Source organism: Malaya genurostris, chromosome 1 (assembly GCF_030247185.1).
Source record: "Malaya genurostris strain Urasoe2022 chromosome 1, Malgen_1.1, whole genome shotgun sequence".
NCBI classification, from domain to species: domain Eukaryota; kingdom Metazoa; phylum Arthropoda; class Insecta; order Diptera; family Culicidae; genus Malaya; species Malaya genurostris.
Genome location: NC_080570.1, coordinates 63408909 through 63436227, shown reverse-complemented (window position 1 = coordinate 63436227; position 27319 = coordinate 63408909). Strand labels below are relative to the sequence as shown.

Genomic DNA, 27319 nt, shown 5'->3' with positions numbered 1-27319 from the left:
CCGCTCGAGGTAGGTAGCTTCCGACAATTTATCCCGGAGGGCCACTCATTGATTGGCGCTAATTAGTGAAAGAATATATTCCATTTACGCGAGTGGTTGTCCCCCTCCTCCCCATCCAGTTAACCAACGGTTGATCGTTCATAAATGATCGTAGAGTAGATTTCTGAAGAGCATCACGTTTTTTTTTGTAGATTTTTGTTATCCTAACTTTTAATAGTTGTAGTTTTTGTTTGTGTTTCTTTGTTCTACTCTTTCAACCTACAAATCGTTCGGAAAGGGAAACCATTCTAGAACACATCAATCACAGCTTCATCCTTTTTTTGTTCCTTTCTCCGAAAGTGCACAAAAAACGGTAGAAGAAAAAAAATCGAAATGCGGTGGTTTTCTGATGAAGGTGAATGCCAAAGTTTTGCTTATCATGAATATAAAATAACTCTAAAAGAGCCGCAATTCTCGTTCCATTGACGAGCGGCGTACCCACATACGTACACACACACACACACTCACTGACACACACCCACGAACGCACATGCCAGCGTAGTATCAGGAAACGCGGTTGCTGGAGCACCTATTTTCTTATTCATACATATAAAAGAAAACCGGTCTTGGGGGCAAGCAAACTTGACGAATTCAAGAGGAAAACTTTTTTTTCCTTCCGCCTCGACACCGAAACTGTGGAAACTAAACCAAGCCTGGTATCTGGAACCCGTAGGGAACAACATTCGGGAGCCCATATATTATTAGCATTTATACGTACAGGACTGTGTGAAATACTTTCATTCAACTTTCGACGGTTTTTGGGAGGGGAGGGAATGCTTCCCTCTGGAGACTCTTCGATTGTGCGACGACGACGACGACGACGACGACGACGACTAAAGGAAACGTTGTTACTGCTTCCCAAAGGCGGAGATGGTGAACGTAGGAAGAATGCTAAATAGACTCGGCCGAACACGGAGTCAATATTTTATCCGGAATCGCTACGCCGCGCCGCGTTCAATGCGATTCCATCACACATTTTTGCACGGTAAACGATGGGGAAGATCATCTCGCAAATCGTTTCCATCAATTGTCGTCGTCGTCGTCGAACCTTTCGCCGGTCGGGTTTTGCGTGGCTTTGTTTTGTTGTTCCAAGTTGGCAGTTAAATTGAATGTTGACTTTAATATCAAATTGGTTTCGCTGAGATCGAGGAAACGTGCATATCGTCGAATGCTAATGATGGACTCTTCAAAAAGAAATGCAATCATTCAGTAGGCCGCAGAGAATAAGGAAACACCTCCCAAGCCGGTACAGTACAGTCAGGTACAATGAAAACGATCGACCATACTCATTAGCAAAACTATCCCAACTAGCATGACGATACGAACCGATTCCAATTAAGCTAACGATTCTGACGTAGACGTGGTTCTATTCAGTACGTATCATTTACGGGTTTGCCATTGGTGCAAAATGGGGCGGATGGGATCACAACAGTCCACAGGCCGATACCTCACACTCACACGCCAACCCTTTCCGGTGAGCACAGCAGATAGAGGATAGGGAACGATTCGCCTCGGCAAATCGACGTTATCGACTGGTGATTGGGCTCATTTGTGCCTGAGCCGAGATGATTACTACAAACATCGGACCACTCTGGGTTTCATTCGTGTCCGCCTGCGGTACAGTAAAACCCGGTACTCGACGGAGGGAGGAAGAGAGGGAGCTAGGGTAGGGAGACAGACCACGGCTGATGGAGATCTCCGTATAGCCGTGTCCTTCCGTCCGGGTGCCGCATTTGTTTCGAAGGAGTGAAATGCTGGAAACGTTTTCATAATGCGGGTTTAGCGCAAATGCCGAGATCCGAACCGGCCCGGGCCCCGTCTAACTGGAAGTGGAACTTGAAGCTCCAAGATATTTTCGCACCTGTACCGGGCAAAAATGATTATTAAGCTAATAAGCCGCTGGGAAAATTTTCTGAATATAGCCAGCAGTTGCAGGAATTTACTGGCGGGTAGCGAAAACTCAACGCTAATGCCCATTCAGTTAGTTGATTCAAAATGATGGTTCATTATTAGTATGATGCTTAGGAAATCTATTTGTGAAAACAATAAACTGAATCACGAATGGGATTAGCGAAATGGAAACAAACACTACAAGTTTTAGAACGCAACGAAAACTTAAAAAGAGCGAAAACTAAATGTAACAAATCTAACAACAAGTGTACGGAAAACTATAACTAGCAATAGTAATCAAAACAAGAAAAAGCTGCTGTAGTCGATAAAGAAACGTAATTTCTACAAATTTCGAAAATAAACACACCACAAAGAGCAAAAATAGACAAATAGGTGGTAGGGTGTAGGATCTAAATGATGAAAAAAATCATCATTTTTGCGATTTTTTTCCAGAACTATCGTTCCACAAAATAAATTCAAATATTTTGTATAATAAAAAGCATCCTTCGAATAACGTTTTGAAATTTTTCCGTGGAAAAATATTGAGAAATAAGTTGGTGAAAAGGCATTTTTGAGGACACTTCTTGAAAATCATGATTTGCGGTGTCCACTGTATCTCAGCGCAGACTAATCAGAAGTGAACAAATCAAAGCAGCATAGTTAGAGCAGAAGTTTTTCTAGACCCCAACGTTTCTGTTTGATTTTTTTTTAATTTTTTGAATTTTTTATGATTGTTTAAATTCAAAAGTACGATTTTTCACGAGAAATCGTTTATTTTGTAGCTGTAAAACCTACCCATAGTAATAAACAACGAAAAGGAAAACGTTGGGGTCTGGTTTTTTATATGTAGAAAATGTGCGCAAAATTTGAAAAAAAAATGGTGCAGTAGTCAGGGTGGCAAGTGACCGGGAAAATCGGGAAAACCGGGAAAAAGTCGGGAATTTAAGTGCAAATCCGGGAAAAAATTTACTAGCCCTGATCTCAGTAACGATATTTCAGCATCATGATTCGTCTGATACAACAAATGAAAAGTTTGAGACAATACTCAATTTAATATTTGAACGAGAAGTTCAGTACAAGTTTTAAAACATCTTATTGCCCCACACAGGTTGAATTGTGTACAATCCAATGAAAATGGGGCCAACACCCCATGTTTCATTCAACGGTTTTTGTAAGGGTTTGACAGAAATTTTAAATCAACAAGAGCTTTCATAGTTGTCATCAATAACAGCACAATGAATGCTCAAACGAAAGTAAAGATAATTTGGATGCTTCTGCTGGATTTCTATTAAATTTCAGAATAAGTATGCATAATGGTAGAAGTAACATCAGGTAACATGTTTAATAATTTTTAAAGAATTCTTAGGAGCATTCATGTTTTTGAGTGTCAGCCAATGATTCTCCTAATTTCATTAAAATTTGTCTCAGTCTCAAAGCTCTCACCTTATCCGCCGTTTGCAAGGAATGTTTAATTTTCTTCTTTGACAGCTGAAATTGGCTTTTCAGAGTTTGTTAGAACCTTAGAATGGTTTGAAGATGGTTTGATTTGTTTAGTAAATCTATGTTTTTTTTAAAGTTATCAGCATATTGATATCGACGAAGAAGAAGTCGTAGATTGTCGATGATAGGAGAATCAAATTCAGATCATCTCAGTCACTAGAGGCATAGATTGTTGTTGTTTTTCCAAAGTGACAAGCGTACATTTTAAGAATTCTAGAAAGATTTTGTTCTGTCTTGCCAAAAGCCAATTTTGGAAGAATATCGTATATGTTCTTAGAAGGAATCGATTTTACGGGTGGAGAGTTGTTCCTTAGTTCATTCATTTTTAACCTTTTACTTTTTTCTAAACAATACTAGGCTAGAATAGTATTGGAATACACTAGAGATGGTCAGTGACGCGTTCGGTCTTCTCAATAGAAATGGATGCAATTGAATTCTTTGAGTACGTATACAAATAACAGATCGGCTGAAAAGTTCGTATCGTTTCTATGAGAGGGCGCCACTAGAATTGAATCCATACCATTTTCAGTTAGTACCAACCTTCAAGAGATACGTGTATAAATTTGACAGCTGTCTGATTATTAGTTTGTGAGATATTGCATTTTGAGTGAAGCTACGTTTGTTATTGTGAAAAAAATTGAAAAAAAGTGCCGCCGATACCAAAAAATGGCTTGATGAGTGTTATCCAGACTCTGCACCGGGCGAAGCAACAATTCGTAAGTGGTTTGCAAAATTTCGTACTGGTCATATGAGCACCGAAGACGATGAACGCAGTGGACGTCCAAAAGAGGCAGTTACCGAAGAAAACGTGAAAAAAATCCACAAAATGATTTTCAATGACCGTAAATTGAAGTTGATCGAGATAGCTGACACCCTAAAGATATCAAAGGAACGTGTTGGACATATTATTCACGAATATTTGGATATGAGAAAGCTTTGTGCAAAATGGGTGCCGCGTGAGCTCACAATCAATCAAAAACAACAACGAATTGATGATTCTGAGCAGTGTTTGGAGCTGTTATATCGAAATAAAACCGATTTTTTTCGTCGATATATAACAATGGACGAAACATGGCTCCATCACTTCACTCCGGAGTCCAATCGACAGTCAGCTGAGTGGACTGCACGCGATGAACCGAACCCAAAGCGTGGAAAGACTCAACAATCGGCCGGTAAGGTTATGGCGTCTGTATTTTGGGATTCGCATGGTATAATTTTCATCGACTACCTTGAAAAGGGAAAAACCATCAACAGTGACTATTATATAGCGTTATTAGAGCGTTTGAAGGACGAAATTTCAAAAAAACGGCCTCATTTGAAGAAGAAAAAAGGTTTGTTTCATCAAGACAATGCACCGTGTCACAAGTCGATGAAAACCATGCTGAAATTGAACGTATTGGGCTTCGAATTGCTCCCTCATCCACCGTATTCTCCAGATTTGGCCTCCAGTGACTTTTTCCTGTTCTCAGACCTCAAGAGAATGCTCGCTGGTAAAAAATTTAGAAGCAATGAAGAGGTAATCGCTGAAACTGAGGCCTATTTTGAGGCAAAGGACAAATCGTACTACAAAAATGATATCGAAAAGTTGGAAGATCGCTATAATCGCTGTATCGCCTCTGATGGCAATTATGTTGAATAATAAAAACGAATGTTGGCAAAAAATGTGTGTTTCTATTAAACGATACGAACTTTTCAGCCGAACTGTTAAGATGCGTCTTTCGGAACATTTGCTGGTTTGGGGAATCTGGTAGAACTTCGCGAACTTTGAAAATGTATACAAAAAAGTATGATTATTGGTAGAACTCAAGGATAGCTTTTATCGTATCAAAGAACGCTCACCAGCAACTCTTCACACTATTGAATCAGTGCCATCAAAGAGAGATGGATATCATCGTAGCAACAAAAACCCGGCATGGCTCATTTAACATAGAATAGACACCAGTGCGAGAACGAATTTCTCTCGATGACCTGTCTGAGAATCAAAGGTTAGCACGCTGCTGTGGGGATCTTCTCTGAAGCAACAAACGGTCGCTTATTCTCGTTTCGCGATCCGATTGTATACAGGCAGTTGATAATTGCGATAGAATCATTTTAATATTGCCGCTTATTCTAACTATGTGTATATAACCTTTGTATAAGTTGTGAATGCTCCACACAATCGTTTTGAAATATTGCAACCTAGTATGAGAATCATCAAGTTGAATCATCGATTCGATTTTCTGCGATAATTGTCAACTTGCGATTCTCTCTTGGGGAGTTCCACACAGTAACGATCATTATCAGACTGTAATTTTTTTAAGGGCGTGAAATACTCAGAGTATGAAGTGGAGCGAAGAAATGTAGAAAAATTCTCTCACGGTTCATGCATTGAGAGACACGATTTCTTGTAGCATCTTCTACCGGATTGAAAATGTTGTATACAATATAGATAGCAATATAGCAGTTTCTGTCAAATTTTCAGCAATCATCAACACTGGTAGAACTCATGCAAAAAGCACTCATTATTATAGAATCTGTTTACTACAGAATATAATTTGTTGCTCTCATATTATTTTCGAAGAGACATACAAAGTTTCAGAAAAACGAGAGGACGGTTCAATAGAACTAATTTTTTCGGTACAACTATTAAGTTTTCAACGGTTCTTTGAAATGAACGGTTTTGCCCATCTCTAGAATACACTCCTAATTTGAATAAGTTTTATTAAGGACTGATTTTCCAGATAGTCTTATAAAGACTGATTGAGTGGTAGTCTGGCATAAGCTTGAATAACTCGAAAAATATTTAACAAAATATTTTTTTTAATGTTAATTATAAGACTTTATATTTTATTTTCCATTATTAGGCTTTAAAATGCCTGATGATATTTCTGGAAACCTTAAAAAACACCACCAATAATCGACCAATTTGATGCGAAAGCTGCGCTGAAGAGCATTATTGGAGAAAGCAAGAAGTATGAATAAAATTATTTGATTTTTCGAGAAAATTGCAAGTACACAGAAAGAAATTATGGATTTCACAGGTGACATAATTCTACAAACGATATAATTTATAACTACTTAACTTCTCAAATGGCGCAATACTCCATTCGTACAGAAATTTGCTGTTTACGAGTGTAATTTGCATTCGGCCAACTAATCAGACTGTATGAATTTATATGCACGATTTACCAGCCAAGCAGATATGTGCTTCTGTGGCTCAGTCGACTAACTGGTGTGCTTTGTGATCTAATGTTTTTCGGTTCAAGTTGCTGTCGATCTTTTGATTTTTATTCCATTCGTTTTAAAGCCATGTAATTTTCAAATCACACAATTTTACATGTTCTTGAATATAAATTTGTGTTAAATATGACGCTCCATTTATGTGCATCTGATAAGATGTAAAATCACAAGAATTTTTCGAACTGTGTATATTTAAGCTCTAATCCTTCATAATATACAAGATTGATCGCTTTCATAACCGTTGGCCAGATATGTTTCTTATTTTAATCCTATTGTTACATCGATGTTACTGGCGAAGTAACAGACAAAATAGAGATGGAATACATTGAGTAGGGTGGTACTGTCACTTCAGAAGATGAACGTTTGAACAAACTGTGGATGAGATTCTTAAACGTAGTTCCAAGAAGATACCCGCAAAATACTTCATTTCTCAACTCTCGGTGTTCTTTTGGACATGGGATTTCTATTAAAAGCTTAAATGAGACAAATATTTTAGAACTAAGCTATTTGTGCCTGTTCTAAAAACCGGGAAATTTTTATCTCGCGCACCGGGAAAACCGGGAAATTGAAATCGCTAATTCACTTGCCACCCTGAGTAGTTTTTGAATGACGATGGACACGGACTTTCAAAATCTGCTATCGAGAAAACCGCGTTTAAAGTTTATTGTCTATAAAATCGAAGGAAACAATTTATTACTTAAGGGAGCATGTAGGCTCTAACAGTCTCAAAAAGCCATATTTTATCTTTTGTGTTTTGTTATAATGAAACATTTCGAGAATGTTTTGTCAAGTTTTAAAGTCAATCGAAGCAGAAATCTTGGGCCTGTGTGTGCAGCTCTTATTTCTTCGTAGTTTGAAATCCGTAAAGATAAAGGCCCTTAACTTGCTGAGTTTTGTTCCGATAGGCTTCAAAATTTCACAGAATATTCTTGAAATGTTTTATTATCAGAAAATAGAAAGAAAATAATAAATGATTTTTCAAAAGTGTTCGACCCTACCCGCCCTTTAAACTATCATAAATAGTAAATCAACAGTGAATGGATAGACCAATTTGATTCTAGACCAATTTTTTAAAAAAGGTCCTATGTATTGTACATACACTTTCTTTGAATCGTTGTAACTCGGGAATTGTTAATTGTACCAAAACGTTAATGGGGTTTTTTTTGGAGGTTTGATTTTTCAATAGGGATTACACGATTGTCTGAATGTTGTTTTGACAGTGTAAAATGACGTCCCTACTCAGTATTGTTTAGCAAGTCATCATAAATAGGTTAACTCCAGAACAACGCTTTCAAATCGTGGAAAATTACTTTCAAAATCAGTATGTAATCAACACTGTTTATGGCGCAAAAATTCTCTTCAGTGATGAAGCGCATTATTGGTTGAATGGATACGTCAACAAGCAAACTTGCCGTATTTGGAGCAAAGATAATCCACACGCCGCACAGTGGTTCGAATCAATAGAAACGTGGACATAAATCAGTAGCTGCCAAACCGTTCTTTCAATGCATATAGTTGCTTTTAAGAAATTATTTACAAATATATACCGCGTAATTTGATTCTATCCTCTAATTGATCATGGCCTACTTTGACAAAAATATAACCATAAATTTTTTTCTTCTACAAAGTTTTAGAACTATTGAAAATAATTTACTTTGTCAAATATATCAAAAGTCTAGGTCGCACCGTTTCGGATATACAAAGCGTTTTTTGTGGCAACCCCCTTTAAATCCGTTTTTTATTCATAACTTGTTTGGAGCTATTTTTTTATGCATACTTTCTTTGGAATAATCGAAGAAAATAAAAAATCCCATATTTTTGTTGAAAAATTGTTGTTGTTGTTTTACAAAATTTATAGAAAAAGGTATGCCCAATACTATAAAAAAAATATAAGTGGAACTCGATGGAACTTTTTTCAGGCCTTTTCAAAGTTAGTTGTAGTTACTGAATTATGACAACCCCCTTAAAACTAGTTTTCTAATCATAACTTGTTTCAAGTTTTTTTTAAATCCTTACTCTGTTTTGAATAGGGGTAGAAAATATAAAATCCCATAATTTTGTAGAAGGTAATGCAAGGGGTTTATTCTTTTCTGGAAAAGTTAAACATCATTTTATTTATTTATTTATTTATTTATTTATTTATCTATTTCTTTCCATCTGACCTGGATTGATCTCAATGGAGTTTTTGGTGGAGTGGGAAAAACCCATTTGAAATTCATCAAATGCGCGTAAAAACCCATCATCTTTTTTAACATTTTACATATTTGTTTACATAGTTACAATTCAAAAACATTAGCCTAACGAATACAAACATTGTCCAGTGCTAAAAAATAATTAAGTTCTACTTATATTCTATCCGAGTCTCTTAAGCCTATTCTTGAAAACAATACTAGATACACAAAAGTCAAAACGGTCGTACACACTATTGAAAACATTGCACATTGCCCTAATCGGTTCGTTCTGGCCATATTCCGTTCTTCGTAAGTCGAGTCGCAAGAAATTCCGCGCTCTTAGCGTTCTTGGAGGGACATTAATACATATTTGCGAGAGAATTTCAGGAGCATCAATTTCTCCATTCAGCAATTTCGCTATAAATACTGTTCTGAGTATATTTCGTCGTTTGTCTAGTGTGTCCATGTTGAGCAAACGACAGCGCTCAATGTATGGTGGAAGCTCTGACGGATTACGCCATGGCAGAGATCTGAGAGCAAATCGCAGGAATCGTGATTGTACTGCTTCAATTCTATTGATCCAAACACTGGCGTAAGGACACCAAATGTGCACTGCGGTTTCAAGGGTAGACCGTACTAACGCGTAATATAACGCTCGCAGGCAGTATGGATCAGTAAACTCTTTGGCGATCCTCATGATGAAACCTAAGTTTCTATTTGCCTGAGCAATTATATGCGAGTAGTGATGTCTGAAGGAGAGCTGAGAATCAAGAAGCACACCCAAATCTTTGAAAACAGTTACTCTTTCAAGTGTTTCCCCAGAAATAGAGTAGTTCCAGACTATCGGGCTTTTCTTACGTGTGAAAGAAATCACAGAGCATTTGGACACACTTATAGTTAAGAGGTTGAGATTGCACCATTCACAAAAATTGTTTAGGTGCTGCTGAAGTTCCATGCAATCAGCTGTCGATTGCACAACAAGAAACAGTTTCAAATCGTCCGCATACATAAGTCTGCATCCTGGTGGAATGACAAAAGTAATGTCATTAAAAAATAATGAAAACAGCAATGGTCCGAGATTGCTTCCTTGAGGAACACCTGATTCGTTAGCGAAGTTTTGTGACTCGACATTTCCTAGCTTCACTGATAAAATTCGGCCTACGAGATATGACTTAAGCCACTGAGAGAAACTAGACGATGCACCTAGACGCTCCAGTTTCGCAATCAAGAGCGTATGATTTACACGGTCAAACGCTGCTTTCAGGTCGGTATATATTGTATCTATCTGTGATCCAGTTTCAATGTTCTTAATACAAAGGGAACAAAATTGTGTCAAGTTAGTGATTGTAGATCTGCCTGGATAAAAACCATGCTGATCATTAGAGATATATGTCTTTGTTTCACGGAATAAAACGTTCCCCACTAAAATCTCCAACAGCTTTGATCCAGCACAGAGAGAAGTTATACCTCGGTAATTTGCAATATTTTGTTTATCTCCTTTTTTGAAGATCGGGAACATGTACGATTTTTTCCAGCATGCAGGAAACCGTGACTGCGACATTGATTGGTTGAAAATTAATTTGAGGGGCGCACACAATGCTCTCGAACATCTTTTCAATACTATAGACGGAATTCCATCTGGCCCAGCTGATGTTGAGGATTTTAACTTACTTATTGCCGTCATAATATCCTCATCAGTAAATCGAATATTTGCAATATTTATCACATTATATGGAACGTTTCGAAGGCATCGTTCCACCTGAGTTGAATTAGCCGAGTCTGTATTGAATACTCTCGAGAAGTGTTGTGCGAATAAGTTGCAGGTGCCTCTTAGAGTGTTCGATGTTTCATTTTCAAGGAACATGCTGGAAGGAAGTCCGTTTTCTTTGCGTTTGCCATTAACAAAAGACCAAAATTTCTTCGGATTTCGTTTCAGATTGGATTGAGTTTTTTGTACGTGCTTCGAGTAGAGATAGCGATTGTACGACCGATAATTGTTACTAGCTTGAGCAAAATCCCTCTTTGTTATTGGGTTTCGTCGATTGGAATAGTGCCGAAGTGCAGCTGCTCGTAACCTTTTAAGTTCACGTAGGTTTCTATTGCCCCAAGGTGGCTTTGGGCGAGGGCGGGGTGCGGGAACATGTACTAAGAAAAGGTCCCGCAAAACACAGGAAAATTTGTCTACAGCTGTATCCACGTCAGCAACATTATCCAGTAGAGAATCCCAATCGATAACACACAGTGTATTATTGAGTCCGGAAAAGTGAGTCTTCGAAAAGTTGAACAGCGTATCTTCAGACACATCGTCAAACCGCACAAGCCGAGGACAAGTCAAAGTGACAGAAAGCGGAGGATGATTTGCGTCAACGGCTACTAAAGGCTCAATTGCTTCAGTAGTGATGCAGTTCCTTGAATTTTCTTCGTTTACGAAAAGCAGGTCTAGCGTACGGTTGCGCATGTTAGTAAAGTGTTTTTTTGCACCATGTTCAGTAGCGACATTCCATCCAGCAAAGAAACGTTCGGCCTTGTCCAGGTTGATCCAGATGGATCAGGGATAGCAAAACCGGAATAAGTTTCCATCCAAACTAGACCTGGTTGGTTATAGTCCCCAAACAGTAAATGCACTGTGCTAGGATCTATAGATTGAGCGATGTCAAGTGCGGAGTCAATATGATTTTGAATAACTTCAACGTTATCGGCAGAATCGGGGGGAATATATACCACACCTACACATATGTCAGTATTATGGCTGCGAATGTTTACCCAAAGCTGTTCAAGAGCATCATTCAGAACAGATTTACGTTTGGACGAAAGCCGGTTGGAGACAGCAATAAGCACACCACCGCCGCGTTTTTTTCCAGCATTTACTGGATCCCTATCGTTACGGTACACCGTGTACATCGAGCCAAATAATTGAAGTGAATTAATTTCACTATTCAGCCACGTTTCAGTTAACACAATTACATCATATTCCACATCAGAAGCTGCAGTAAACAAATCGTCAATCTTCGTACGTAGCCCTCTAACATTCTGATAATACAATAAGATGTTTGATAAAACTGGCTGAGAGCGCGAACGAGACCGATTTGTGCTGGAATCAGGAAGGTAGTGAATGCTTGAACTGTACAAGGTACTATTGTACTTGCCGGCAGTGGCTGATTGGAAGACCTCATCGCCGCTCTCGCACTCAGGGCCGGGACGGCTGTCGAACGCTGGCTGCAGTGGCACGACTGAGGCGGGGGGGTCAAAGGCTTCCATTATACCAACTTCGGTGCGTCCCAGCGGCCGGTGGATTGATGACACCAAACTGGAACTAGAACACGATTCAGCGCTTGAAATACTGGAAACGAATGGATACTTGCCCAGGCTAGTAGTTTGGAAGCCCCCTTCTCCGCACCTGCTCTCAGGACCGGGACGGCTGTCGATCGCAGGCTGCAGTGGCACGACTGAGGCAGGAGAGTCAGAGGCTTCCATAGTATAATTTACGGTGCGTCCCAGTGTGCTGCATTCAGTCAATGCTGAGATATTCCTGGTGTGGGCGTTAGAGATGGACTCGCCAAAGGTTTCCAAAATTTTTGGGTCGATTTTTCCTCAAATTGGCGAAAATATATTCCTTGCGGCCAAGTTGAAGGATCCAAAGCGATAGATTGCAATGCAGGGTCAAGGCCAACTTTGAAAGACACAAAGGTCATGTTGCTAATATCAGAACCTTTGGCAACCAGTTTAACTACCACTGGGTCTTGACTTAGCTCAAGGTTGGCTCGCACCATAGCAGAAATCTCGTCGTTGGTGACATCCGGTCGTATACGAGACAAATACAGCCAAAATTTGTCTGCTGGTTTTTCGCAGATTGGAACACTGACGACGTTCTCTACGATTCTTTTCGATCCAGCTATACACTCAGAAGCGTCCAAATCAGGTCCGCGAGGTCTTTTGGCCGGACGACGATGCTCGATAGAAGGCCAACGAAGATTTAATTGTGATGGTGTCGGTTTTGATAACGACTTGATTTCTTTTTGTAGACCATTGATAGCTTCCGTAAGTGACACAAGTGGCGAATTTTCGTCTGCCGATTTGGTGATAGATCGGAGATGCGAGTTCTCGAACAATTTGGCACATTCATCACACATCCAAAATAGATTTTTCTGATGCGATGTAAAGTACCCCAGCAGAGCGCGAGAAACACCCGAGCATGCCAAATGGAACATGCATCCACAGTAGCCGCGACAAGCAACGGAATCAATGCCAGTGATAATCTGACTGCATTGTCCACAGGTTTTCTCCATACTCGTAATATATGCAATAAAACGCCTTCAGTTAGGCTTTATACAAAGCACAGTGTGAAACGATATTGTTTGTTATCAAAACAACAACACGACGGCGGCAAACAGACTAACCGTAGGCACAACACAACTGAACTTGATTCACTATGTGATCAGCAGTCAAATGTTAAGAATAACACTCCACACAAGCTCGGGCAGCAAATAGTCACTAACTGATAAAAACTTTAGTTAAGAACTAACGTGTAAACTGTTAAAAAACGCAAATAATACGGACTGCAAAAACACAACAACCTCTGTTTGAACAGTGTTGCCAAAAAAAAAAATTTTACCTATTTTTACCTAGGAAACCTTGTATTAAAGCGAAATATGCAACTAATTTCAATAATTCATAATCCAATTTATTTTCCAATGAGAATATCCTGAGTACTATTCGTGTGACTCATTTTCACTATGGCCGTGCTGAAACCATGCCTGATTAAGAAACGGAGGGTGTCACGAGTCTGCTATTTCTGTTACTCACTTTTGCAGTGAGCGTAGAGATGGGCAATTCGCTCCTGAGCTATTCCAGTGAATCGAATCTTTAAAGTGAACTGATAGCTCACAGCTATTTTTAAAAGAACCGCAGCTCATCAGTTCACCGCACTAGTAAGCAGGGATGCCAGGTTCACAGATTAATTTGTGTTTCACAGATTTTCAACCTATTGCACGGATTTAAAAAATGGCACAGATTTTCAACAGAATTCTGAAAATGGTCACAGATTTACACAGATTCTGAAATCGATCACAGATTTTTAAAACTGATCTCAGTTTAGCACCAAAAATTACAGAGCGGTAGGAAATAGTGATTTTGTTGCTTACCAAAATGATTCCGATAAGGTATTATAGAAACAGGGAAACGTGCACAGATGGATTGATCACAGATTTTTGAATAAATGACCTGGCATCCTTGCTGGTAAGATGGAAACAAGCTACGAGCTGAATGGATCTTCGGCTCTTGAAGAGAGTTATAAATGAGAAGAAATGTGTGCATGAGCTCTTGTCAGTTCTTCAAAATGTGCATCTATCCTTCTTTAACAGATTGAATGAGCCATTGTCTATAAGAAATCTTACCTCTCACTCAGTAGGCTAAGGTATATTCAGGGATGCCACTTTTGCAGATATTCTCAAATATGACATAATAATAATTCGTAGACAAGTTAGTTCGGATAGCATTGTTCTTTGTGCATCAATGATTTCGATCATGCATATGAACGAAAATCGGAGTAAGAAAAACGGCGCTCAATTGCAGCTGATACATTGAATCGATTCCCTTTAGTGAGCTGATCGGTTCGGAGCTGCTCACCGCTAGGAGCTGCTTCGCACATCTCTAAGTGAGCGTCGCACGATCAACATATCGTCTGAAAAAATGGGTTGCTTCGTGATAACTCAATTGATTCACACGTTGGGCTGGTGGAATCATCGGTCCTTATTTCTTTAATAATTTGAAAGGTTGACGCGTTACCGTGAATGGAAATCGATACAGAATCATAATCAATAAATCTTTCTTGCCAAATCTTCAATATATGGATGTGGACGATATATGGTTTCAACAGGATGGTGCCACTTGTCATACTGTGGTCGAAACAATCGACTTATTGAATGAACATTTCAACGATAACATTATTTCGAGAAATAAATCGTTGAATTGGCGAAAATTGATACTTTGGAAACCAATATTCAACGTGTCATTGCTGAAATACACTCTCAAAATGCTTGAGAACGCTCTCAAATGCTTTCCGAAAACGGAAGTTGGATCGAGGCTTGTACCTTTGTGCAAAATAGTAGAGGTAGCCATATGCCCGAAATCATATTCAAATGTTAAATGTCAAGAAAGTATCTTCCAAATAAAAAATTAGGTCATTTCATAATTTGTCATTTATTCTATTGAAATTTCAAATCAGCAAGCTGTTAAGAAAAACTCCATTTATCTAAGAAAAAGTTATGAGAAATACAAAGAAAAGTCAAAGCTGAAATAATTCAAATGTGGTAATGGGTACAATTAAATCAATTCACTTACTCCATTTTAAAGATTTTGTCGACTATTTTCGGAAATTCCGGAACCGAAAACTAGAATCCAGTAGAGTAAAATTCAAATTCAATCAGATAATATGAACTATGAAACTGAAACAGAACCCCATTTCAAAGAATTTTCACCTTCAATTTAAATGGCGGTTTGAAGTAAATGACGAGTTCAGTAACATGACCTGAAGTCGGGCTTGGATATTTTAATGGGATCACACCTGTTGATTTAAGTTTGCTTTTATGAAAATCTGATGTGAGTTAGTTCGGTTTTTGACTAGCTTTATCTGCAAACTAGAGCTAAAGATCACCTCCAAAACCTTCCACACGGACTTTGGATGACTTCTTAGTCAAACGTTCATCTCAGAATTTCACAGACGAACAAAAAGAGCTACTCAATCATGGGTTGAATTATGCAATTCCTTTTAAATTAAATCTCGAACAAGTTATTATATCTTTTGAAGCGGGTCTCAATAACTGTAATATTTCCTTTTTACAAATTAATAACGCTAATAGTTATTAAAATGTTCCAAGAAAGGAACAAAATTCAAAAGAAAAAGTACTAATAATAGAATTGTGGGACTGGACTTAAACCAGGACCCTGACCTAGACATGGAATTGGATCTGGACCTAGGCCTGGACTTGGAGTTCGTGTACTTTGACTCGGACTTGAAATTAAATTTTAACTTGGACTTGGACTTGGACTTGGACTTGGACTTGGACTTGGACTTGGACTTGGACTTGGACCTGGACCTGGACCTGGACCTGGACCTGGACCTGGACCTGGACCTGGACCTGGACCTGGACCTGGACCTGGACCTGGACCTGGACCTGGACCTGGACCTGGACCTGGACCTGGACCTGGACCTGGACCTGGACCTGGACCTGGACCTGGACCTGGACCTGGACCTGGACCTGGACCTGGACCTGGACCTGGACCTGGACCTGGACCTGGACCTGGACCTGGACCTGGACCTGGACCTGGACCTGGACCTGGACCTGGACCTGGACCTGGACCTGGACCTGGACCTGGACCTGGACCTGGACCTGGACCTGGACCTGGACCTGGACCTGGACCTGGACCTGGACCTGGACCTGGACCTGGACCTGGACCTGGACCTGGACCTGGACCTGGACCTGGACCTGGACCTGGACCTGGACCTGGACCTGGACCTGGACCTGGACCTGGACCTGGACCTGGACCTGGACCTGGACCTGGACCTGGACCTGGACCTGGACCTGGACCTGGACCTGGACCTGGACCTGGATGTGGATGTGGACGTGGACGTGGACGTGGACGTGGACGTGGACGTGGACGTGGACGTGGACGTGGACGTGGACGTGGACGTGGACGTGGACGTGGACGTGGACGTGGACGTGGACGTGGACGTGGACGTGGACGTGGACGTGGACGTGGACGTGGACGTGGACGTGGACGTGGACGTGGACGTGGACGTGGACGTGGACGTGGACGTGGACGTGGACGTGGACGTGCACGTGGATGTGGACGTGGACGTGGACGTGGACGTGGACGTGGGCGTGGGCGTGGACGTGGACGTGGGCGTGGGCGTGGACGTGGACGTGGACGTTGACGTGGACATGGACGTGGACGTGAATATCCTGGATATGGACTTGGGTGCAGGCTGATCCTGGGACTAAGACTGAGAGCTTAACTTGGACTAGAGCTTGGACTTTACCGACTTGGAAAATCCGAAAATTCTGTTTTATTGCTCTTCAATCGGTGTTAGAAATTTTTACAATAGACATGTTGAGAACTTCTAACTCCTCTGTACAACATGCACTTTACGATCATTACTAAACGCATTGAAAGTTACACTTAGCGAACAAATGCCTGGTGACGCTGTTCTTGTACACTGAAATCTCTATTTATGATAAAAACGATGCTACTTTTGGAACGCACTTGACGGAAAGATAGTAGATAATAAATAATCAATGGTTGAAGACTTCTAAAAATTCAAAATACTTTTTAAATTTTTTTAAGTTTTATGTTCGAGTCAGGTTTAATGACAAATTGCGATTTGTTGCACATATTTCAAATTTCATAACTTTTTTATCATAATTGAATTCTAGAATATATGAAATTAATAACCTTTCCCTTTTTATTTCTTTGCAGGTAAGTCTGATTCCTTCAACAGTGAAACGTGAGGTAATATATGTTTTATTTTAATTTGCACAAAACAAGTTTGCTAACTTCCCTGGGGTTTCCTTTTCAAACAGTACGAAGCCTACTAATCGAAACTGGTCAATCAACAATGTTTGTTTGTTTACTTTTGGCCAGCCGTCCAAAGTTGGCCTCCAGAAAATAATCAGAAACAGGTTTCACTCAAAGGAAAACCACATCAAAAGCATTGGTTCATTTTTGCAGCTATTTGGGACTGGTTCTTTTCCGACAGCAGGAATAGCTTAGCGTCAGTGTCTGATGTTCGGAAAAACACGGCTGGAAATCCTTTTCAGTGCTCTGTTAGTTCTTGTTTTTCGTGTTGTGTCTGGCCATTTTCCACTCATAGCCGTTAGGTTTCCGAAGAAGAAGGAGGAGAAAAGCAGAATAGACCCAACTGTGAATCACTTTTGGCAACCAACCCTGCTCCCCCTGCCTGTCTGTTCCGCAGCAACCTGTTCAGACAGGCTTGATGGGCTTTGTAGTCTGTCTACCCGTCGTCGTCGTTGCCGTCGTGGTGGTGGTGGGTGCTGTGTTGCGTCTGTTTCGTTTGATTTTTCCGGCCGGAATTTCGTCTACGTCGTGCGTTGTTTGGCACAAAATTTGCCGCTCAGTGTTCAAACAACCGCAAAACACAGTAAGAAAAAAAAAACACGAAGCCGCTCACATATCTTCGACAGATCAGCACAGAGTGGGCCATGAAAGGAGCCAGCGGCAAATCGTTTGTTTCCCTTTCAGCAGAACGTGGAAACCGGAATTTCCCGCGACAACACAATCAACGGTGGATGTAGACTAGAACAAAGAAGCTGATGTTTCCGACACCAGACCAGAGGAATGAGTGAAATTTTTCCCTCAGTGCCAGTGCTTTCGGTGTGCGGTGTCCTTCCACGAACCAAGGACGATTGTGTGGGAAAAGTTTACCTTCCAGCAGAGGCCTGTTTGTTCGTTTGTTTTTCTCTCAGAAGAAAAAGTTTGGCACGATTTGGGATCGAATTTTGTTTAGTGAAGGGGAGAAAGCCGGAGTCTTAGGAGTGAGAAAAACAAATAGAATGACATAAATGGAAGGAAAATATTGCGATGCTGAGAGGAATAGAGTGGCTCACAATGTGTCTGTTTTTTTTTCTTTCGATTAAGTTCCGAACTATTACGATGATTATTTTTTCAACGAAAACAACAGTGATTCGAGCAATCAGAGGAAACTTGTTTTTGGGCAAGCTGCAACCAATTCGGCTTGATGACACAAATGTGAACCGTTCTAACCGTTCGCCGCCTGGTGCCGGTCGTGGCGTTGGCGGCCGTGCAGCGAGCAGTGGAAGAAAAAGATTTTCCAAATTGATAAAAGCTTTCTGCCGTCGGACGCAATGTGTGTCAAGGATGGAATCGAGATCGAGCCTAGTCTAGCTAGGTGGCAGGAACGTCGGGAATGGAAAGAGATTTCCCGGTTGCGATAGCTATGGGCAACGGTCTCATCAGCCGTGGCGTGTAAAGGAGGCTTATGGATTTTTTGTAGCACAACGCCAGAACACGACACTGGCACTGCGATTGAGCAAAAATTATTCCGCATGAATGGGAAATTGGGAGTTGGAGAACGTTTTCGTTGGGGAGGCATAATGGATTGCCTCGGATTGAAGGGAGTTCTTTAATGTTGAGGGGTGAAATTTTTGCTCTGGTTTTGACGAAATTCGGGAAGCAAGTGGAACTAGAGTCTGGCAAGATGAATTCCAGTCGTAATTGTTTGTTTCTTATCTTTTTTTCAGTAAGTGGTGACATCCGATTCAAAGTGTTCCGTTTTGTTGCATTTTTGTTTCTTTGCCGTGATTAAAAATCATGAAATCATGAAGCATGTTTTCTTATGAAATTTCATGAGCAAAATGATTGATATCATGAAAATTTTCATGGGTGATGCGTTATTGTTCATGATATCAAAAATATTGCTCAAGAAAACGTTAATAATAAAGCATGATTTCAAGAGAAGATACGTTTCGTAATTTCATGATTTTTAATCATGGCACCGGCAGAAGACTTTTATCCTTGTATACTTCAAATAACAGGAAACATGTGTGTATAATAGAATATCAAAATGTATTCTTCATAAAAATATTGTCCTGTGTCTTCCAGAAACCACGCCTTTTATAGTTATTGAATATTTGTATTGAGCGATTAGAGAACTCTTCTGGACAGGTTGATCTTGGGAATTGTTCTTTATTAGTTAACTCTATTTTCTAATGAGAAATTCTAGAAAGGGGACAGGTATAGTGTGATGGGTAAGCCGATGCCTTTCACGCAGTCCACTTGGGTTCGATTCCCAACCCCGCACATAAGGGCAGAAAATTTTTCTGGTCCGAAGAGGAGAATGACCTTACGGTCTTCGGTATGACAAATCAATTGTTTTGTACGAATGGTAAAGCCAATGTGACGAAAGACTGACTTTCAGAAAGTGGGCATGTATTAAATTTTTTCATAAAAATTTCTTCAAATCGTTGTAGCATGGAAATTGTTATTGATAGAAAAATCTTGTTGAAGAAAAAGCTCTAAGAAATCAATTGAGTACTCTGAAACAATGTACACTAAGGAGTGTATCGAAAATAAGCTATCCACAAATTTTTCTTTCAAATTATGATAAAAAACGATATTTTATTCAAACTAAAAATTGATCCTTTATTGTACGAGGTTAAACTTGAGCATAATGAAAACCGGATGAAATTTGAGTTATTCCTTCAAGAATTTTCGAACTTTTGATCGAACGCTCTTCATCAAGTTCCGGACAAGTGTTGCATCGCATTGTTTGGACGCTTGAGCCAAAATTTTTTTGAACTCCTGCATGCTGCCTTACCAGTCTTCTTGAAGACCCTCTTCACGATTGCCCAGTAACGTTCAATGGGTCGATGCTAAGGGCAATTTGGTGGATTGATGTTTTTCTCAACAAAATTTATACCCTTTTCCGCAAGCCAATTGATAGTGGTTTTGGTATAGTGAGCCGACGCCAAATCCAGCCAAAACAGTGGAGGTGTACTATGCTTCTTATATATATATATATATAGAGGCAGCAATCTCTTCTGGAAACACTCAGATCAATAGATTACTGCGTTTATAGTTCCGATAGTGTCAAAAATGGTTGACCTCAAACCACAGGAACATATTGCTTGTCATACCAGTACCTTTCGACCGAATCTCTCCACTTGAATCAATCTGTCCGCATCCCTCACATCCTCCCCAACGACGATAGTAAAGTATTGTGGACCTGGAAGGGTTTTTTAGTCCTTCTTTACATAAGTCTTATTGTACATCAAACGCATGCATCCGGACACAGCAAAAGACGCGAATACAATTTTCGGGCCCTTGTTGCTTCTTTTGTTCTACACTTTATTTCGAGATTTTCTGCTTCTTGTAGGTCTTCAGGTGATTTATCATCTTGATACGTTGGATCATTCCGACACTTCCTGCTTTTTTGGCCAAATCACCTATTGACATTGATTTGTTCTTCATGATTAGAGTTACCACTTTCTGGTCCAGTTTTGGGTTGGAATAACCGGGTTTTCTGCTCTTCCTGGTAGTTCATCAAAAGAATAGTGTTCCCCAAACTGATTAATGATGGTTTTAACACTGACATGATGAATTCCAAACCACTTCGCTGGTTTTCGCATAGTAATACCCTTCTCACTTAGCCATGCGTCCAGAACCTTAATTTTCACTTCCTTTTCAATACGCGACATTTTGAAAACGCTGAATTTCAACCGCACAGACAAGTGAACAAACGAAAGCTGACAGCCAAACGCACAGCATGCTGTGATCTGAGCATAAAAATCCATCACAAATACATGCGTACAACACAAATGTATGTGGATAGCTTATTTTCGATACACTCCTTACGAAAAAGTCGATCACTTTTGCAAGAATTAAAATATCAACCGAAAAAAGTGAAAAGCAGATTTTTAATGAATACTGCCAATCAAACAAATTAATATGGTTCATTTGTTTTAGTGAAAAAAAATGCATTTATTTAAAAATAAACAGAATTTAAAGATTAATTAAAGTATCGTCTACGGCTAGTTACTACTTTTTTCCACCTCTCAGACAACTTTCGAATTCCATCTCGAAAAAATGTCTTTTCTGTTGAGATCATCCAAGTTTGAAGCCAATTTTCGATTACTGTGAAAGAAGTAAACCGATGCCCTTCCAGATCGTACTGCATCCATCGAAACAACCAGTAATCAGAAGGAGCATTGTCATGAAAATACGGCATGGATGTCATGAAAATACGGCGGGTGTGGCAAAATGTCCCACTTGAGCGTTTCCAAATATTTATTCACGACTTTTGCAACATGAGGCCGAACGTTGTCGTGCAGGAAAATAACTTCATCATGTCTTTGCTTGTATTCCTGCCATTCTTCTCGTAATGTACGTCTCAAACGCATCAACTACAGCATATACCGATATTTCCAATGATTCTGCAAGCTCTTCTTGCGTTTAACTAGTATCATCATCGAGTAATGCCTCCAACTGTTTGTCTTCGTTTTTTTGGCTGTCCAGAGCGAGGCCTGTCTTCAACACTGAAATCTCCAATCTTGAAACATCGAAACTAATCCCTATATGGTTTATCAGTTGGAGCATTATTACCATAAACATTCACAAGCATTTGATGTGCTTCAGCTGCACTTTTCTTCCAATTAACACAGAAAACTAAAACTTCTCATAATTAACACAGTAAAAAACAAGGTTGTACTCTCAATATATGAAGACTTGTTGAATCGGCTGAAAAATGTCTCATAAATATTACTGCTGTAATTTCTTAACTTTTTAATTCACACTAATTAAATCAAGAACAAATGTGGATTTTTAGTTTGAATTCAAAATAAAATGTATTATCAGTTTTTGCAATGACTGAGCGGAAACATATATTGGAGAAGCCAAATGAATGAAGAACTAACAGTAAAGATGATTTATTGGAAAAAGATACGCTCAGAGACAGGACTCGAACCTGCGTTCTCATGCATTCCGTGTATACCCGCTACCATTTCGCCACTCTGAATCTTGTTATAGACACTCTAAAACGCCAGTCAGACATGGTAGAACGTACATCGAAGATGGTCTACATCTTGGCCGTCACCCGACCGATACCATTCATCCAAACATCTTCTCTGTCCATGAAACACTAGTCTTCTCGCTTTATACCTATTTTGTATTATGTTTTTAAAAAGGATCTATTAACTTTTCGTCATTCGGGGTCAATTATTTGATTATTAAAATTGAAAAGACGATTATTTTTTTGACTTTAATATTTTTTACGGGGTATGTTTTCGTAGAACGTTTAATCAATTTCCTTCAATTTTGAACCAGTCACAGTTAAGTAAAAATAAATGCATGCAAAAAAATCATTCGTCTTTTTAAAAAGTCGTTCTTGGGTTGGATTGGTCTCCTCAGACCGGAAAAATTAATGGTTTGCCGTATTCGAGATGCGTACAAAGTTTAATTTCAATCAATGTCTGTGAAGTCATTGTATTCCACCATATCTTCGTCACTGAATCAATCCGAGTAACTTTCCCAGATTCCAAATATTTCTCTCAGAGTAATTGGCTGAGTAGATACAAACCAAATTGTTGTCACGGTTCCACTAAACTATTTCTCGTTTATAGTGGCAGCTAGCCAAATCTTTCTAAAACATTACAGAATCCTTTTGCTCTTCAACGAATGATGAAATATGTTTTGGCTTTCCCTGTATACAGGGTCCGGCACTCGAAGTGTAACCAACTTCAGACCTTCGAGCCTGGCGTCAAGGTAAATGCGACATATTATCGGGAAAGTATTCTGGAGGTTGCTTTGAAGCCGTGGGCAGACAAACATTTCGGTGGCAGACCATGGACGTTTCAGCAGGACTCGGCACCGTCTCACAAAGCTCGAGTGAACCAAGAATGGCTGAAAAATAACGTTCTGAACTTCATCACGTCCACACAATGGCTCTCGAATTCACCAGATGCGAATCCAATGGATTATTCTCTTTGGGCCATTTTGGAGAGCAAAGTCCGAACTAAAAGATACACCAGTCTCGAAGCGCTGAAAAAAGTTATTGTCCGCGAGTGGGCCAAAAAACACCTGCAAGTCACATTCGGGCAGCTTGCGATTCGTTTTTTGACCGTCTCAAGGCCATAGTCAAGGCAAAAGGTGGTCATATCGAGCAAAAGTGAATTGATTCTGAATTTTGTATTATTTTTACACATTTTGTACTTTGAATTAAGTAAAAGTAATTTTCCAAACTGAATTTATGGCCTTTTTAATTACACTTTTTGGTTACACTTCGAGTGCCGGACCCTGTAGAGAGTAAAATGTCCGAGATTCAAATAATGGGTTTCGCGGTCCCACAACCTGCTATTGAATTTTACCCAAATCAAACTTCCGGTTTGAGAGATTCAAATGAATGACCATATTACCCTGTAATTTGCACTATTGAATTTCATTTTGATTTGACTTCCTGTTTCGGAGTAACGGGGCAAAATGTGCAATAAATAGTTCACTCGATTTCCTCAGAGAACGCATTAGCGATTTTCTTCAACTTAGATGAAAGGCTCTATAGCCTTCTATGGAATTTCATATGAATCCGACTTCCGGTTCCGGAGTATCAGTGTAAAATGTGCACACACATTAAAACAGTGCACTCGATTTTCTCAAAGACCAATTTTCGCAAGGTGATGTTTACATGGAAGGTTCCGGAATTACAGGCTGATATGTATAAAAATTTAATTTCCAAGACAACTTCAATTGAATAATCAAGCAAAATACTATCAACAACAAAGGTAGTTGATGACCAAGTACATTGATTTTGGGTATACCGGATCTTTGTTCCTGATTCCGGAAGTACCGAAAAAAGTGAACATGTACTCCAAACCAAAACTCATTTCAATTTCTAAGAAACGGTTGTACCAATTTTGTATTCAAATGAAAGGTATTATGTATCCCATAAGTAAATTTAGAATTTTGTCTGGATCTGATTTCCGGTTTTGCAATTGTAGGTTTAAGTGTGTATGAAATTGCAACCCATCATTTAGCACTCTAAATACTGCAATTAAAGGAAAAATTGTTCTAAATTTGGCTCGAAATTCGTTTCAGTTTTCAGGTTGTGTTAGTTGCTTAGTTTAAACATATTATTTCACACTTCTGATATTGGTACATTTGTGATATTCTGAATTTTTTAGTAATAAATAAATACTTTTTAGGTCCGTTAAAGTGCTTTGGGATCACATTTTTAGAAAATATTTTTGATTTTTTATTTAACAAAATAACAATCGACCATGCGTTTCCATTAATACTCTATTAGAAGGAAATGCATGGCGATTAGTGCTAGTAGCTATTTACCATACTAGGTTGAAAGTTATTTTTTTTCAGAAGAAACTCAAACATTTCGGTTTTTCCACATTTTTTAAAAATATGAAACAGAAGGAATTCCACTTATTTACTATTTAAAATCTGAAGAAAACCGTAGAAAAAAAATGAAACGTTAATTTATTATTAAAACCCCAAAGTAATACCAAATTCGGAAGTGTGAAAAAGTTAATTTCAAGATTTTTACTCTTTTTTTAAACAATACCTAAAACACCCGGATTTTTTCGAATTTTCCGGTGGGGCGGTTATGAAAAATCAAAATAAATAAATTTTTGCTATTGCTACACAATCAATTTACAATATGCAGTTCTCTCTCTTCAATAGCTGTTTTAACTATTTTGAACATTCTTGGTTTTGCTTTCTTCATGGGTTTGGCATTTATGCTATTTTCGTTAGTCTTGTTATGATTACTATTATTGTTTGTTTATTTTCTTCTGATTGTTTTTTTTTGCATTTTTTTATGTTTTTGCAATTTTTGCTATTATTTGTTTTATTGATAACACGTTGGTCATTAAGTCCCTGATATGACATACAGATGGCGTCAATTATTTAATATCCATTTAGCATTTAATATCCTTTAGTTGTCATCGGTCGAAATTTCATGTCATTCGTTTCATTAGTGTGATAGTTGTTGTGCTTTTAAGGGACGTTACTCATGGAGAATTAGAAACAATGTGCTTTAATGTGCGTTAATAATTAATTTAAAAGGATGCCATTCTCATACTACTCATATTGTGAAATATTTATGTGGAATTCTTCTAACAACTGTGTATTGTATACAAAGCTGCAAATCGAAAAACAGTTTTGAGTCAAATGGAAAATAATTAACGATTTATTAATTTTAGTTGGTTTGAGGTAAAGTCGTCATAATTAAGTTCAGTTTTGCAATGACTGAGTGGAAACATATATTGGAGAAACCAAATGAATGAGTAACACACAGAAAGATGATTTTTTTTTCTAAAAAGATACGCTCAGAGACAGGACTCGAACCTGTGTTTATATGCAATCCGATCATACGCGCTATCATTTTGCCACACTAAGCCTTGTGATAGATACGGCTCTACCAAACGACCGGGATTGGTACAGCGTACATTGAACATGGTTTAAATTCTAGCTGCCTCACGACCGGTGTCATATATCCAAACATCTTTTCTATTAATCAGACAACAAACACCAGTCTTCTCACTTTATACCTATTCTCCTACCCAGTGCAGGAGATTATATTTATAATCACTTGTTACCTTCTATATTGTGCCAACGCAGCTTCGAGTCTTTACTGTGAGTTTCTTATTCATTCAGATTCTCCAATGTATGTTTCCACTCAGTCATTGCAAAAACTGAAAATAATTGTTCATAGATATGTAGCTATTTAGAGGTGATTATTCTCCCTTTGAAAAAGTAGTTTCTATGAAGGATTCTCCTTCAATAGTCTTGTCCCGTTTTGGGGTTTTCAATCAGGTAGTAGTCCAAAATTTATTTCCTATATTCAGTATCCATATGTCACAACTTCTTTAGTTCTCAATGACTCATCTGTTTACCCCGAAAAAACAAAGCTATCAAAATACACTAGTACCACCTACAGGGTGGGTCATTCAAAGTTCAAGCATTTGTTTCTGAACAAATCATATGAAAAATACATTTTTATTTATTTGTCATTTTGATTATAATTTAGTTTAGTTCAAGAAGATATATTACAGCTATTTTTTTGAAAATTGTACCGCGTAAATGGATACCTTTGGCCTTGAGTACAAAATGTGCCTTTTTTCGGCGTTTTCCATCGCCAAAAGCCAATAAATCGGTCGATATGGTGGCGATTCCACGCCGTATGTTGTCTTTGAGTTGAGCCATAAATCTTGGCTTGGCAGCGTATACCTTGGATTTTAGAAAGCCCCACAAAAAAAAGTCCGGTGACGTCAAATCTCCCGAGATCACCGGGACCAGTCAAAATCACCATTTTTCGATGTGACTCGTCCGGGGAGCAATGGTCGTAACAAATCGATTGTTAGTCGCGCTGTATGGCATGTTGCACCGTCCTGTTGAAACCGGCCTCCATTGTAACCATTTTCACGGACAATCGGCATAACAAAACCATTTATCATGGCTCGCTAGCGATCGCCATTAAAAAAATAGGAACCAATCACCATATCCGTACAAACACCACACCGAACTGTAGCTTTTTGGTCGTATACAGACTGTTCCTCGTTAATTGAGGGTTTCCCGTAGCATAGAACCGACAATTTAGCTTATAAAGGTGAAATGTAGTAGAACGCGCGCATCGCGTTTTTGATCAATTATTTTTGAAAAACCAAAAACACTTAAGTTTTTGCAATTAACTGTATCACAACTAAGTATTTTTAGAATTTTGAAATTTTGCTCTGCCGAGTCGTAATTGGTTTTTGAATTGTATAAACGGTTACTGTTCCGTTTCACGAGGATGAATTTTAAATTGAAAAATAGCATTTGAAGCAAAAATTTTCAAAGAATCAGAAAAAGGCAATTCAAAATTATCAAACTTTAACCGAAATAACATAAATTATAAAAAATTTAAATTCAATTTCATAAGCTTTTCATCATTTTCTGTAATACTGCACGCTGCTGTTCCGTAT

At 38.9% G+C, this 27319-nt stretch overlaps 1 protein-coding gene across 7 annotated transcripts in view; it reads left to right on the top strand.

Moving 5' to 3' along the window:
* The window catches only part of LOC131440264 (sterile alpha motif domain-containing protein 5), a 657981-nt gene that overhangs the window by 300294 nt on the left and 330368 nt on the right, over nt 1–27319 (top strand). Inside the window, exon 3 of one of the 7 annotated variants that reach the window (XM_058611388.1) lies at nt 17295–18530. The exons of the other annotated variants lie outside the window; for them this stretch is intronic. Coding sequence (XP_058467371.1) covers nt 17295–17348 — 54 coding nt within the window. The 3' untranslated portion in view covers nt 17349–18530. Of the gene's footprint in view, nt 1–17294; nt 18531–27319 lie in introns of those variants that run through there. 7 annotated transcript variants of the gene reach the window in all.